Source organism: Somniosus microcephalus, chromosome 34 (assembly GCF_052327205.1).
Source record: "Somniosus microcephalus isolate GS21.2 chromosome 34, FLI_Smic_1.0, whole genome shotgun sequence".
NCBI lineage: Eukaryota > Metazoa > Chordata > Chondrichthyes > Squaliformes > Somniosidae > Somniosus > Somniosus microcephalus.
The window spans coordinates 18815156-18829645 of record NC_141020.1 but is presented as its reverse complement, the minus strand read 5'-3'; the positions used below and the strand labels follow the sequence as shown (position 1 = coordinate 18829645).

General features: G+C 50.4%; 1 protein-coding gene across 2 annotated transcripts in view; it reads left to right on the top strand.

Annotated features, from left to right (window-relative positions):
• The window catches only part of LOC147096856 (tyrosine-protein kinase receptor UFO-like), a 91160-nt gene extending 77427 nt beyond the window's left edge, over positions 1 to 13733 (top strand). For both annotated transcript variants that reach the window (XM_085973547.1, XM_085973546.1), the window contains 3 exons: positions 7593 to 7688; positions 9767 to 9844; positions 13067 to 13733. In XM_085973547.1, the coding sequence (XP_085829673.1) occupies positions 7593 to 7688; positions 9767 to 9844; positions 13067 to 13173 (281 nt within the window). In that variant the 3' untranslated portion in view covers positions 13174 to 13733. The remainder of the gene's footprint in view (positions 1 to 7592; positions 7689 to 9766; positions 9845 to 13066) is intronic.
• Positions 13734 to 14490: the final 757 nt, after the last annotated feature.

The window sequence follows — 14490 nt, the reverse complement described above, 5'->3', positions numbered from 1 at the left end:
TATTTTAGTCTAGTTCGTAATCCCTTCTAAATAATTTATGTTAACCTTACCGGTGGACAGGCAGAGATGGGTAAAAGTACGAGAGCACATATCTTCCTGATGGGCTGGAACATCTCGCTGAAATCAAAGGCTTAACTCCGAGATCTCACAGAATCACAGAAACCCCACAGTGCAGATAGAGGCCATTTCGACCCATCGAGCCTGCACCGACACATATCCCACCCGATCCCCGTAACCCCTACACCAACACATATCCCACCCTATCCCCATAACCCCACGTATTTAATCCCCCTAACACTAAGGGTCAATTTATCATAGCCAATCATTCTAACCCACACATCTTTGGACTGTGGGAGGAAACCGGAGCACCCGGAGGAAACCCACGCAAACACAGGGAGAATGTGCAAACTCCACACAGACAGTCACCCGAGGCCGGATTCCTGGCGCTGTGAGGCAACAGTGCTAACCACTATGCCACCGCGCTGATCTCTCCAATTCTGGCCTCTTGCGCATCCCTGATTTTTAATCGCTCCTGCATTGGTAGCCGTGCCTTCAGCTGCCGCGGTCCTAAGCTCTGGAATTCCTTCCCTAAACCTCTCTGCCTCTCCACCTCTCTCTCTCCTCCTCCTTTCAAACCTACCTCTTTGACCAAGCTTTTGGTCCTCTGTCCTAATGTCTCCTTATGTGGCTCGGTGTCAAATTCTATCTGTTAATGCACCGGTGAAGCGCCTTGGGAAGTTTTACTATGTTAAAGGCGCGACATAAATGCAAGCTGCTCCTGTTAAAAGCTGGGAGGGACACGGGTCGGGTTTGGCTGGGAAATGTACTTCCCCTCTCCTCATCCCCGGTGGTCAGAGATCTCAGAGGATTGTAGGGTAGGAGGAGGTTACAGAGCTAGGGAGGTGCGAGGCCGTGGAGGGATTTGAACACCAGGATGAGAATTTCAGAGATTCACCACCCAAAGCACGGGATGAGCCTAGCCGGGCTATGTAACTGTTGCTGACTGGCGCACACCCATGCTCTTGGATGGAGAAAGAAGGTAATGGGTGTGCTTAGAGTGTCTACCAATGTTTTATTCATTTTGGCCCATCTCCCAGCAACCGAGAACTCCATCGATTGAGAAGTCACGGATTTGGTTCTTGTAAGTGGAACAGGAATGAATGAGAATAGCACAGGAAGCTGAGGCAGGGTTGTCCTCTGCCAAGCCCCATGCATTGGCAGGGGAGGCTGGCTGAAATTCAGGAAAATCCATCTCATCCAAAGGCTCGGAACACAGGCCAAGTGTTTAATACAGTTTTGCAAAGAACTGAGGTGAGACTTTTTTTTAACTGTTTCAACCCCCCACAGTACAGCAGTACACTAACTCCCCGAGATGATGCCATTGGTGGTGTGTTGATTTGCCTCAAGTTATCCAACGCCGTCTCTGGTTTTACCAGGGTTGCCAACTCTGGGTTTTTTAAAATTCATTCACGGGATGTGGGCGTCGCTGGCAAGGCCGGTACTTATTGCCCATCCCTAACTGCCCTTGAGAGGGTGAGGGCAGTTAAGAGTCAACCAACATTGGCTCTTGTGTCTGGAGTCACATATCGGCCAGACCAGGTAAGGGCAGCAGATTTCCTTCCCTAAAGAACATTAGTGAACCAGATGGGTTTTTGACAATTTGGTAATTTCATGGTCACAATGACTATTACTGACACTTGCTTTTTATTCTAGATTTATTTAATTAAATGAAATTAAATTCCCCAGCGTGGTGTGATTTGACCTCACATCTCCCAAATCACTAGTTCAGGCCTCGGGATTACTAGCCCAGTAACATAACCAATGTGCTACCATTGCCCTGGACGTATTTCTGGCGGTTTCATCACATGACTTTCCTCCTCCGGCCGCCCCTCCTGGCCAAACAGCCTCTTCCTCCCTCCCCCACCCGCCCCCACCCGCCCCACATCTCCCGTATTTTTAAAACTAACAAACAAAAGTGTTCAAAGAAACTTTCAAAAAAAGCACCCCATATTTTTTAAACGCCCCTCTGAATTTTCTCCTGGGTGTTGTTGGCAGTAGTGTTCAGGAGGTTGGTCTTTACCCTACGGGGGACTCCAGGACAATCCTGCAAGGTTGGCGACTCTGTTTATATTTCAGGGTCAGGTTCCTGATGTCCCGTGATATTTGGGGGGGGGGGGGCATCTGATACTCAGGGGGCAGTTTATCGGAAAGCTGGCAGGGCGCAGCCCGTGATTTACCGACAAGAAGACGTTTCCACTTGTGGGAGAAGAAGACCATAAATAATAATTTGTCACCAATGAAAAGCCAATCGGGAATCCGGGAGAAACTTCTTTACCCAGAGAGCGGTGAGAGTGTGGAACTCGCTACCACAGGGAGTGGTTGAAGTGAATAGCAGAGATGCATTTAAGGGGAAGCTAGATAAACACTATAGGAGGGATGTGATTGCATTGGAGAGGGTGCAGAGGAGATTCACCAGGATGTTACCTGGGCTGGAGCGCTTCAGCTATGAAGAGAGACTGGACAGGCTGGGGTTGTTTTCCTTGGAGCAGAGAAGGCTGAGGGGGGACCTGATTGAGGTGTACAAAATTATGAGGGGCATAGATAGGGTAGATAGAAAGGAACTTTTCCCCTTAGTAGAGGGGTCAATAACCAGGGAACATAGTTTCATGGTAAGGGGCAGGAGGTTTAGAGGGGATTTGAGGAAAAACTTTTTCACCCAGAGGGTGGATGGAATCTGGAACTCACTGCCTGAAAGGGTGGTAGAGGCAGGAACCCTCACAACATTCAAGAAGCATTTAGATGAGCACTTGAAACGCCATAGCATACAAGGCTATGGACCAAGTGCTGGAAAATGGGATTAGAATAGACAGGGCTTGATGGCCGGCGCGGACACGATGGGCCGAAGGGCCTCTTTCTGTGCTGTATAACTCTATGGGGGAAAAATTGGGTGGAGCCGCAAACGGGGCGCCAAGCTCGCCTGGGCGCCGGATTTAGCGCAGCGTTTGGAGCAGTAGCGAGCGCCAGAAATTCAGCTTGAGCGCCCCAAGAGGGACACGGGGCGAGGGGCGAGGCGCTCCGCGTCCCTCTTAGGGCGCTGAAACTGAATATCACAGCGCAACGTGCCGCAGTGCCACACGCTGCGGCATGGCGCGCTGCGGTACTGCAGGCCTTCCTCCCATTCTTAAGGGGGAGGGGCCTGCACCAGCGCGATCGGAGATCGCGAGTGCCGGCAAAAGAGCCCGGCACCGAGGAGAAGTGCCGGGCTCTCGGAAAACAGCCGGCACTGCCCGGGGGGGGAATCAGGAGGCCGGGGACGGAGGTGCTGGCAGGCGGCTGCCGGAAAAAACGGCCACCCCGCACCGCCACCTTAATTTGCGCCACTGCCGCCACAGGAAGGCCCCGCGAACCGGGCGCCATTTGCGAATGGCGCTACAGAGGCGGTCACTGCCAAATATCGAGATCGGGGCGGGAGCGGGGCGCTGCGCACACCGATGACGTCATCGGAGGCGGCGCAGCGCAACAGGTTAACGCCGCCATTAGCGCCCCAGCTAAATATCGCGGGAGGCGCGGCCAGTGGCGCTGAAGCCACTGAGTGCCCTCTTTAGGCGCTAACTAGTGGCGCAGCCCACCGAATTTCTAGGCCAATAACTCTATAAATACACGAGGGAGAGAGGAAGAGAAGGAGATGTTGATGGGGTGAGATAAAGAGCGGTGGGAGGAGGCTGGTGTGGAGCATAAACGCCGGCATGGGCCAGTTGGGCCGAATGGCCTGTTTCTGTGCTGTAATTTCTACGTAAACAGTTGCCTGTCCTGTTCAAGGTATCCATGGGGTCACAAAAATCCCACTCAAAGTGATTAAAACCAAATCCCTCCGCTTCCTCCAGATGCCGATTCACGGCTGTCCGCTGCCCGTCGTTGCCTCGTTCCATTGGCCTTTCTTCACACCTAACCTCAGACATCAAGTGTTGGCTGTTGAACCACGGGGGGCATTCCCTATGTACACCTGGCGTCCCGAAGCGCACTTTCTGACAGGGGTGATCGGATAGTGATTGGGAGTAGGAATCATGGCTGGACTTTCCATTTCCTTCTTTGAGTCTCGAACAACCACAACAACTTGTATTTATATAGCGCTTTTAGTAAAACGTCCCAAGGTGCTTCACAGGAGCGTTATAAAAACAGAATTTGACACCAAGTCACATAAGGAGATACTAGGGCAGATGGAGGTAGGTTTTAAAGAGCGTCTTAAAGGAGCAGAGAGAGGTAGAGAGGCGGAGAGGTTTAGGGAGGGAATTCCAGAGCTTAGGGCCTAGTCAACAGAAGGCACGGCCACCAATGGTGGAGCGATTATAATCAGGGATGCTTAAGAGAGCAGAATTAGAGGAGCGCAGAGATCTCGGAGGGTTGTGGGGCTGGAGGAGATTACAGAGGTAGGGAGGGGGCGAGGCCATGGAGGGATTTGAAATGCAGGATAGAATTTTAAAATTTTAGAAGTTGTTGTTTTGAGTCTCGGGGTGAGCATAATTCACTTTGGCACCAGCGTAAAATCCTAGCAGCAGGTAAAGGTCCTTTAGTTCAAGCTGCACTCAATCTTTTTTGTTAAACGATAAAATAATTTCTAATTCGCCAACAAGGCTCTGGGCTGGCTGATTGCTCAGGCCGCACGGTGTTCAGCCCAAAATCAGCCTCCAGGAAATAATGAAAACCCAAAATAGACTTGACCTAATTCTCCGTCGTAACCCTTTCCCAGCTCATTCCGGTGTCTGGGAATGCCGCGGTGGGGATGGAGCTCTTGGTGACTTCTGGAAATGAACCAGACACGACAAAAAAAAAATTAAACACAGAATTCTCCTAAAACCAAACAAGAGGCAGACGCTGGGAACGGCTCTAATTGTTTAGGCTATTGCTGTTCTACTATAAAGGGAGACTCGTATCTATTCTTAGTCCCAATGTACAAGTTTTTCCCAGACTAATAGGCTCTTGGGTGGTCTTAGCTGCACAGTGACCTGTGACCCTCTTCCCCATTTCCCATAACATTCCTGTGAGGAGCATTCGGTGAACAGGATTTGATTTACGTATCTCAAATTGAGGAGCTTGCCCCTAGGTTTGCGTTCCTGGACATGTAGAGAGTGTGGAGAAACATAGAAGATAGGAGCAGGAGTAGGCCATTCGGCCCCTCGAGCCTGCTCCGCCATTCAATGAGATCATGGCTGATCATCCAAATTCAGTACCCTGTCCCTGCCTTCTCCCCATATCCCTTGATCCCTTTAGCCTTAAGAAATATATCCAACTCCTTCTTGAATATATTTAATGAACTGGCCTCAACTGCCTTCTGTGGTAGAGAATTCCACAGGTTCACCACTCTCTGGGTGAAGAAATTCCTCCTCATCTCAGTCCTAAATGGCTTACCCCTTATCCTTAGACAGTGACCCCTGGTTCTGGACTCCCCCGCCATCGGGAACATCCTTCCTGCATCTAGTCTGTCTAGTCCTGTTAGAATTTTACAAGTTTCAATGAGATCCCCTCTCATTCTTCTAACCTCCAGCGATTATGAGCCCAATCGACCCAATCTCTCCTCATACATCATTCCTGCCATCCCAGGTATCAGTCTGGTGAATCTTCACTGCACTCCCTCCATGGCAAAAACATCCTTCCTCAGATAAGGCGACCAAAACTGCACACAATACTCAAGGTGTGGTCTCACCAAGGCCCTGTACAACTGCAGCAAGACATCCTTGCTCCTGTACTCGAACCCTCTTGCTACGAAGGCCAACATACCATTTGCCTTCTTAACCGCCTGCTGCACCTGCATGCTTACCTTCAGCGACTGGTGCACAAGGACACCCAGGTCTCGTTGCACTTCCCCTTCTCCCAATCTATTGCCGTTCAGATAATAATCTGCCTTCCTGTTTTTGCCACCAAAGTGGATAACCTCACATTTATCCACGTTATATTGCATCTGCCCAATCACCCAACCTGTCCAAATCATTCTGGAGTTTCTCAGCATCCTCCTCACAGCACACACGCCCACCCAGCTTTGTGTCGCCTGCAAACTTCCCGATGGGGAATAAACCAAGCTCTCAGACCGGGCTGCGGTGCTGCGAGGGCTGGTGCTGTGGGCCGTGGCTGCTCCCCCGGAGTGGGTCTGCTTGGCCAAGCCTCCGTTTTATGCCAGAAATGTAAAAAAATAAAACCGCGCGACCGTCTTTTCTCACAAGTATGTCGCACACACGTGGAGTCACGAGGGTCGCCAACCCTGGCGGGACTTATTCCTGGAGGTTCCATCACCTGACCTCCCGCCTCCCACCCCCCCCCCCCCCGCAACACTCCCGCCATTGGCCGGCCGACATGTCCATCCTCGCCGTGCCCCGCCTTCCCCCGCCAATCAGAAAGGGAACAGGATTCCTCGTAACCCGATTGGATGATGCTTCGAAGGTTCACCAGACTGATTCCTGGGATGGCAGGACTGTCGTACGAGGAGAGATTGGGTCGACTAGGCCTGTATTCACTGGAGTTTAGAAGAATGAGAGGAGATCTCATTGAAACGTATAAAATTCTGACAGGGCTAGACAGACTGGATGCAGGGAGGATGTTTCCCCTGGGCGGGGGGGTCTAGAACGAGGGGGTCACAGTCTCAGGATACGGGGTAGGACATTTAGGACTGAGATGAGGAGAAATTTCTTCACTCAGAGGTTGGTGAACCTGTGGAATTCTCTACCACAGAAGGCTGTGGAGGCCAAGTCACTGAATATATTTAAGAAGGAGATAGATAGATTTCTAGACACAAAAGGCATCAAGGGGTATGGGGAGAGAGCGGGAATATGGTATTGAGATAGAGGATCAGCCATGATCATATTGAATGGCGGAGCAGGCTCGAAGGGCCGAATGGCCTACTCCTGCTCCTATTTTTCTATGTTTCTATGTTATTTGCTTCACTGTCAATTGAGTAGCCTTTTTCCCCCACGTCCAATATTATAAACAAAAGTGTTCAAAGATTAAAATAAGAACACTTTCTTTTATCGCGCCGCTGATTTTTCTTCTGGCTGTTGTTGGCGGCGGTGGCCCAGGAGATTAATCTTCAATTCCTGGAGACTCCAGGCCAGTCTTGGAGGGTTGGTAACTCTCCCTTAAAGGTCTCTGTGCTCTTCGCCTCAACCACTCCCTGTGGCAGCGAGTTCCACATTCTCACCACTCTCTGGGTAAAGGAGTTTCTCCTGAATCCCTGAATGGATTTCTTCGTGACAACCTTATATTGATGGCCCCTAGTTCTGGTCTCCCTCACAAGTGGAAACATCTTCTCTACGTCTACCCTTTCGAACTCCCTTCATAATTTTAAAGACCTCTATCAGGTCACCCCTCAGCCTTCTCTTTTCTCGAGATAAGAGCCCCCGCCTGTTCAGTCTTTCCTGATGGGATAACCTCTCAGTTGAGGTATTCTCGGTCGTGAATTAAAGTACAAGCTCACCTCGATTCTGCGCGCTATAAAGCTTTGTTTATCCTTATTATAGACTGGCACTATGACCAGCTCAATTTGAGTGACAGTGACGTTGTTAACCCTTGGTGTTTTATTTTTTGCCCCCCCCCCCCCTCCACAGTAAACACTCTGGGAATCAGCGATGACCTCAAAGAGAAGCTCCAGGATGTGATGATTGACCGACACAAGTTGGCACTGGGCAAGACTCTTGGAGAAGGTAAGGATGTGAGCACGTTTGCCAGGGGGGGCGGGTGGGGCACATCCTGGTGCGTGGTGGTGACACCTCCCCATCAGAGTGAATGCGCAGAAGAGATCGTTTTCGGCCCTGGCTTCTGAAGAGCAGGCCCATCTTTTGCAATGAGTTGACCCGAGGGCACGGACATCTCCTGGAAGTGTTTAAAAAAAAGAGAAAGAGCAGGGAGCTTTTTGTGAGTGCATAAGGAGAAATGCCGTGGGATCCTACTTGTCCTCTGAATGATGCCACCTGCTTCTAATTAGTGGCTTTGGACCAAATTTGAGCTTAATGAGGAAGTGGGCATGAGCAAACAGGTGAGCAAGGCCATCAGACTCTGACAGGGGACTCTCCCATCTTCACCGCAGCCCACCATTGGGTCCTACACTCACGCGCTTCTGAAATGAGTTCATGCTCGTCAAGGCTTCATTGAAAGGCCAGTCCACGTGGAACCATCGAGAATGGCCCAGCTTCGGCCAATGAGGATGTGAAGCTCTGCGATCATATGTAGACTTAGTCACGCGCCAAGAAGCCTGAACAGGACACCGGACGGGCGCAGTGGCAGGGGTACAAGGACGGAATCCCCTATTAATCCAACCCCGCGCCGTGCCCCGCCACCCCACTGATGGCCAGGACCGAACCGGATCCCTACTGCCAGTCGGGTCGCCAAGTCTAGGTGGACGTATTCCTGGAGGCTTTGTCCACATGACCTCCCGCCTCCCACTGCCCCGCCCGGTCAAACAGCCTTATTTCCCCATCTCTTTTATGACCAATAAACCAAAGTTTTCAAAGAAAATGAACAAAAGAAAACCGCACGGTTTCTTTAAATGCCCCAATCATTTTGCTCCTGGGTTGCTCATGAGATGAGCCTTTGATTCCTGGCGACTCCAGGACAATCCGAGAGGGTTGGAAAGTCAACCCTGACTGTGCCATTTCCCAGAGGGAGTCAGGCTCTGGTTGCCGTTGAAGGCAGAAGTTGGTTGGCTCCCTAATTGGCAGCTGGGGGTGGGGGGGGGGCGGGTCAGGTGGATTTCCGGTTGACAGGAGGTGCAATAATGGCTCCTGATCAGAATCTGGGATCAATTGTCCCAGAGAGTCACGTGCAACGTTACAGCATTCAACGTGAGAAGACCAGGAAGGAGAACAGGCCATTTGACCTGGGTAGGCCCCTCCTTGCTCAGACTGTACCATCCGCTCTACCATGGACTCCACCATTTAACCTCCCGAGACAAAGGTTTGCATGAATACTCCCTGATCCCTAAAGCAACTCCTCCATTGAACTGGTGTCCTGCAGACAACATTCCTTCCATGTCCCAGCTGCACATCTCCGCCCACTGCCCCCCAGTGCTCCCAGCAATCCAGTCGCCCATCCGATATTTATCTGGCTCCTTTCAGGAGTTAAGTGACACGTCTTCAACTAGTTTTTGGGATTTAGATTTGGATTGGGACTAGTATTTGGATTGGGATTGGGATTGGGATTAGTATTTGGATTGGGATTGGTATTTGGATTGGGATTTGGATTGGGATTTAGATTTGGATTGGGATTAGTATTTGGATTGGGATTGGGATTAGTATTTGGATTGGGATATGGATTGGGATTTGGATTGGGATTAGAATTGGGAATTTGATTTGGATTGGGATTTGGATTGGGATTTGGATTTAGATTGGGATTAGTATTTGGATTGTGATTTGGATTTGGATTGGGATTAGGATTGAGATTGGGATGACCGTGTGACAGCGGGTGTTGAAATTTGGAGCACGGATAGTGCCAGGGCCTTGTTGGTAGAACCTGTGGGATCGGCCTCTCCGCAAGTATCGTCTGAGGAGCAGGAGGAGGCCATTCAGCCCCTCGAGCCTGCTCTGCCATTCCGCCATTCAGTTAGAATATGGCTGGTCTGTCTCTCAACTCCATTGCAATCCTGTCTCTCAACTCCATTGCAATCAGGCCCATTCATAGAGACTCAAGCTAATTTCTTCATGGAAAATGGAACCTGTTTCCTGTAACGTGCCTGGTTTGTTCGTCTCATTTACACATTAATGAACGGATTTATTTATTTCACCAGGGGAGTTTGGCTCGGTGATGGAAGGACAGCTGAACCAGGATGATTACATTCTCAAAGTGGCTGTCAAGACCATGAAAAGTAAGTGGACTATAAAAGGCAGGTTGGTTGAAGGCTTTTCTAATAAGGACACGGTTGACTTTGATGGCGGGCTCGGGGGAGATTTTGCGAGGCCTTGCTCCCTCTCGACTTGGAGCTCACTAGATGGGCGCATGGTTCAGAGGTAGAAACATAGAAACATAGAAGATAGGAGCAGGAGTAGGCCATTCGGCCCCTCGAGCCTGCTCCGCCATTCAATGCGATCATGGCTGATCATCCAAACTCAGTACCCTGTCCCTGCTTTCTCCCCATACCCCTTGACCCCTTTAGCCTTAAGAAATATATCTAACTCCTTCTTGAATATATTTAATGAATTGGCCTCTACTGCCTTCTGTGGTAGAGAATTCCACAGGTTCACCACTCTCTGGGTGAAGAAATTCCTCCTCATCTCTGTCCTAAATGACTTACCCCTTATCCTTAGACTGTGACCCCTGGTTCTGGACTCCCCCGCCATCGGGAACATCCTTCCTGCATCTAGTCTGTCTAGTCCTGTTACAATTTTATACGTTTCAATGAGAGTTAGAACGCTGTAGGGATGGATTCTACAGCCCGTGAGTCTGTGGCCGAGGCTCCACACTGGGACCACAACCTCGCAGAGTTACCAGTTGGGTGTTAGCCAAAGGCAATTGGAACCTCTAAGGGCCGATTACCCAACTGCGCGTTCCCGGTGAGGAATGGCGCTGGCTGTCCCTGACTGGTGCTCCCTGCGGGCACCACTCCCCGCCATCAACATCTCTGCTTGCCGGGGTATCTGCTGTAAAGTCTATTCACCTATACATAGAATTACATAAAATGTACAGCACCGAAACAGGCCATTCGGCCCAACTGGTCTGTGCCGGTGTTTAAGCTCCACACAAGCTCCCTTCCACCCTAATACATCTAACGCCATCAACATATATTCGCTAGAGTTTAGAAGATTGAGAGGGGATCTCATTCAAACTTATAAAATTCTAACAGGACTAGACAGACTAGATCCAGGAAGGATGTTCCCGATGGCGGGGGAAGTCCAGAACCAGGGGTCACAGTCTAAGGATAAGGGGTAAGCCATTTAGGACAGAGATGAGGAGGAATTTCTTCACCCAGAGAGTGGTGAACCTGCGGACTTCTCTGCCACACAGGGCAGTTGAGGCCAATTCATTAAATATAATCAAGAAGGAGTTGGATATATTTCTTGAGGCTAAAGGGATCAAGGGATATGGGGAGAAGGCAGGGACAGGGTAGTGAGTTTGGATGATCAGCCATGATCTCATTGAATGGCGGAGCAGGTTCGAGGGGCCGAATGGCCTACTCCTGCTCCTATCTTCTATGTTTCTAAGTTTCTATGTAACATATCCTTCTATTCCCTTCTCCCTCATGTGCTTATCTAACTTCTCCTTAAATGCATCTAAACTATTCACCTCAACCACTCCCTGTGGTAGCGAGTTCCACATTCTAACCACTCTCTGGGTAAAGCGGTTTCTCCTGAATTCCGTATTGGCTTTATTAGTGACTATCTTATATTTATGACCCTGCACTCCTCCATAAGTGGAAGGAAGCACTTGTATAATCCAAGCAGACAGGAGGAAGCCAGGTCCAAACAGGTTTGTAAAGAGGCCAGCTTCCAATCTAAGGCTTCAGTAACAATGCCTAGATTATCAGAGCTAGTGATGTGTTTGTTTATGATGTTTGCCAGTGTGTAATGCAGATGTTTATCTCTCCTACGACAATGTACTTGGCGTGTGTGATCCTGTCAGATCGGAGACAGGTTTGACACACTTGGCTTTCGTTCTTGACAGGATCACACAAGCAAGCGTCTACTTCTGCTTCTCCTAATGCAATGCGGGATTGTTGTATTCTTGGAGCTCTGATGGCTCGTTGCACCTTCTTGTTTCCCCAAGGGTCGGGCTGGGCGGGCGTGGATGGTGGAGGGGAGAGAAGGGAGAGGGTGGGAAGGAAGGAACCTGAGGCTGAGACACCCGCCTGAGCTAAAATGAGTTTCTGTCTCTCTGCATGAGGACTGAACACCGCAGCCTGGTGCTGCTGGATTGTGTAAAGATGGGGAGCAGGGGGTCCCCTGAAATTCTCCTGAGGCAGAACGCTAGCTTCAGGCTCCTGACTGAGGAGTGGAGAGGGTGCAGAGAAGCATTCTTCTTCTTCTTCTTAGGCAGTCCCTCGGAACCGAGGATGACTTGCTTCCACATTAAAAATGAGTTCTCAGGTGACTGATGAGTCCAATGCGGGACCTACAGTCTCTGTCACAGGTGGGGCAGATGATGGTTGAAGGGGCGGGTGGGTGGGGTGCTTGGGTTGACGTGCGCTCCTGCCACTGTTTGCACTTGGCTTCCGCTTGCTCCCGGCGAAGAGACTCGAGGTGGTCGGCGCCTTCCCGGATGCTTCTCCTCCACTTTGTGTGGTCTTGGGCCAGGGATTCCCAGGTGTCGGTGGGGATGTTGCACTTTTTCAAGGAGGCTTTGAGGGTGTCCTTGAAGCGTTTCCTCTGCCCACCTGGGGCTCTCTTGCCGTGCCGGAGCTCCGAGTAGAGCGCTTGTTTTGGGAGTCTCGTATCGGGCACGCGGACAATGTGACCCGTCCATCGGAGCTGATCGAGCGTGGTCAAAGATTTGATGCTACAATGAGGGACTTCAGGGAGAAGCTGGGATTGTTCTCCTTAGAGCAGAGAAAGGTTAAGGGGAGATTTAATAGAGGTGTTCAAAATTGCGATGGGTATTGATAGAGTAGATAAGGAGAAACTGTTTCCACTGGCAGGAGGGTCGGTGACCAGAGGACAGAGATTTAAGATAATTGGCAAATGAACCAGAGGAGAGATGAGGAGAATTTGTTTACGCAGCGAGTTGTTATGATCTGGAACGCGCTGCCTGAAAGGGCGGTGGGAGCAGATTCAATAATAACTTTCAAAAGGGAATTGGAGAAATACTTGAAAAGGAAACATTTGCAGGGCTGTGGGGAAAGAGAGGGGAAGTGGGACTAATGGCACAGGCATGATGGGCCGAATGGTGTATGACTCTATGAGAACCTCTTCCCTGACTGTGCCTCTGACCTTTTCCTGACCGCCCCCCCCACCTCTCGGTGTCCCCTTGTACACCATCAGCCGTGTGAGAAACGCGGGTTGCCGTTGTTGACCCTCTCGATTCCCCCCACCAACGCCCCCCCCCCCCCACCGCCCTCGGCTCCGCCAAATGCTGACCTCTCGTTGACTTCCCACAGTTGCGATCTGTACACGGACGGAGATGGAGGACTTCCTTCGAGAAGCCGTCTGCATGAAGGAGTTTGATCATCCCAACGTCATGCGTCTACTGGGTAGGGCCACTTAAAAAACTTCCTCTTTTCAACGAAAAAAAAAAGCTCAATCATTTTCTTCAAGGAAATGAATTTTCTGCTGATGTTCTGGGCTGGAGGAGGACCACTAACAAGGCAGCCTCCTGTTGTGATGTCTGATGTACCTTGCTAGGGTTGTTTCCCGTAGAAGGCGGCTTTGTATCATGATGAAAATACAACCCCAATGTCCCCACATTTTTATTTAATTTTGCCAATGATGACAAAGGGCAGTGGAAGCAGATTCAACAGCAGCTTTCAAAAGGGGGAATTGCATAAATAGATAAATAGGAGCAGGAGATTCGGCCCTTCAACATGATCATGGCTGATCCTCTATCTCAATATCAGGAAACTCTCTGTTAACCGGCAAAATGCAGGAGTAGGTTCAGGTAAGTTTTACTTCATATTAGTGGCCGTTCCTGGATCTGTGGCCGTGTAACTGGGGTTCGTGCACTTGTTGCTAAGCAACAGGGACACTTGGTCTGTGGCCGGAGTTCCTGCACATGTTGCTAAGCAACAGGGAAGCCTGGATTTGTTGCTGCGTACGGGGCTCTCGTACCTTTTAAACTATACCTCTCTGTAATCCGGACTTTTTGATAAACCGGCACCACGCCGGTCCCGTCGGTGCCGGATAAAAAAGAGTTTCCTGTACAATATTCCCGCTCTCTCCCCATACCCCTTGATGCCTACTGGAAAAGGACACATTTGCAGGGCTGTGGGGAAAGAGCAGGGGAGTGGGATTAACTGGATCGCTCTCTCAAAGAGCCAGCAGAGGCACGATGGGCCAAATGGCCTCTTTCTGTGCAGTATCATTCTATGATTCCCTCCTCTCCGACTGCCTTGATAGCATTTGACATGCTGGTGGTGACAGGTGACTGCAATCCCTGCTTGGTAACGGTGACACTGGGGTAATTTTAACTTTGAGGTGTTATTGAATCACCTGCCCATCATCATATAGCATGACAGGATCTTTTACCTCCACCTGAGGGGGCAGACAGGGCCTACGGTTTAACACTTCATCTGAAAGATGGCACGTCCAACATTGCAGCACTCCCTCAGCTCTGCACTGGGAGCGTCAGCCTAGATTTTTGTGTTCAAGTCTCTGGAGTGGGACTCAAACCCACAACCTTCTGACTCAGAGGCAGGAGTTGCCGCCCACTGAGCCACGGGCAATAACAAGTACTGACAGAGCAGTTCACAGAAAGGGAACCTGGACACAGGGCAGGGGTTTTGAGGAAGAGAGTCGGGGGGAGGATTGACACAGTACTGGGGGTTGTCACTGGTCAGGGGCCCGTTCGAGGAGTTGGATTGTGAAG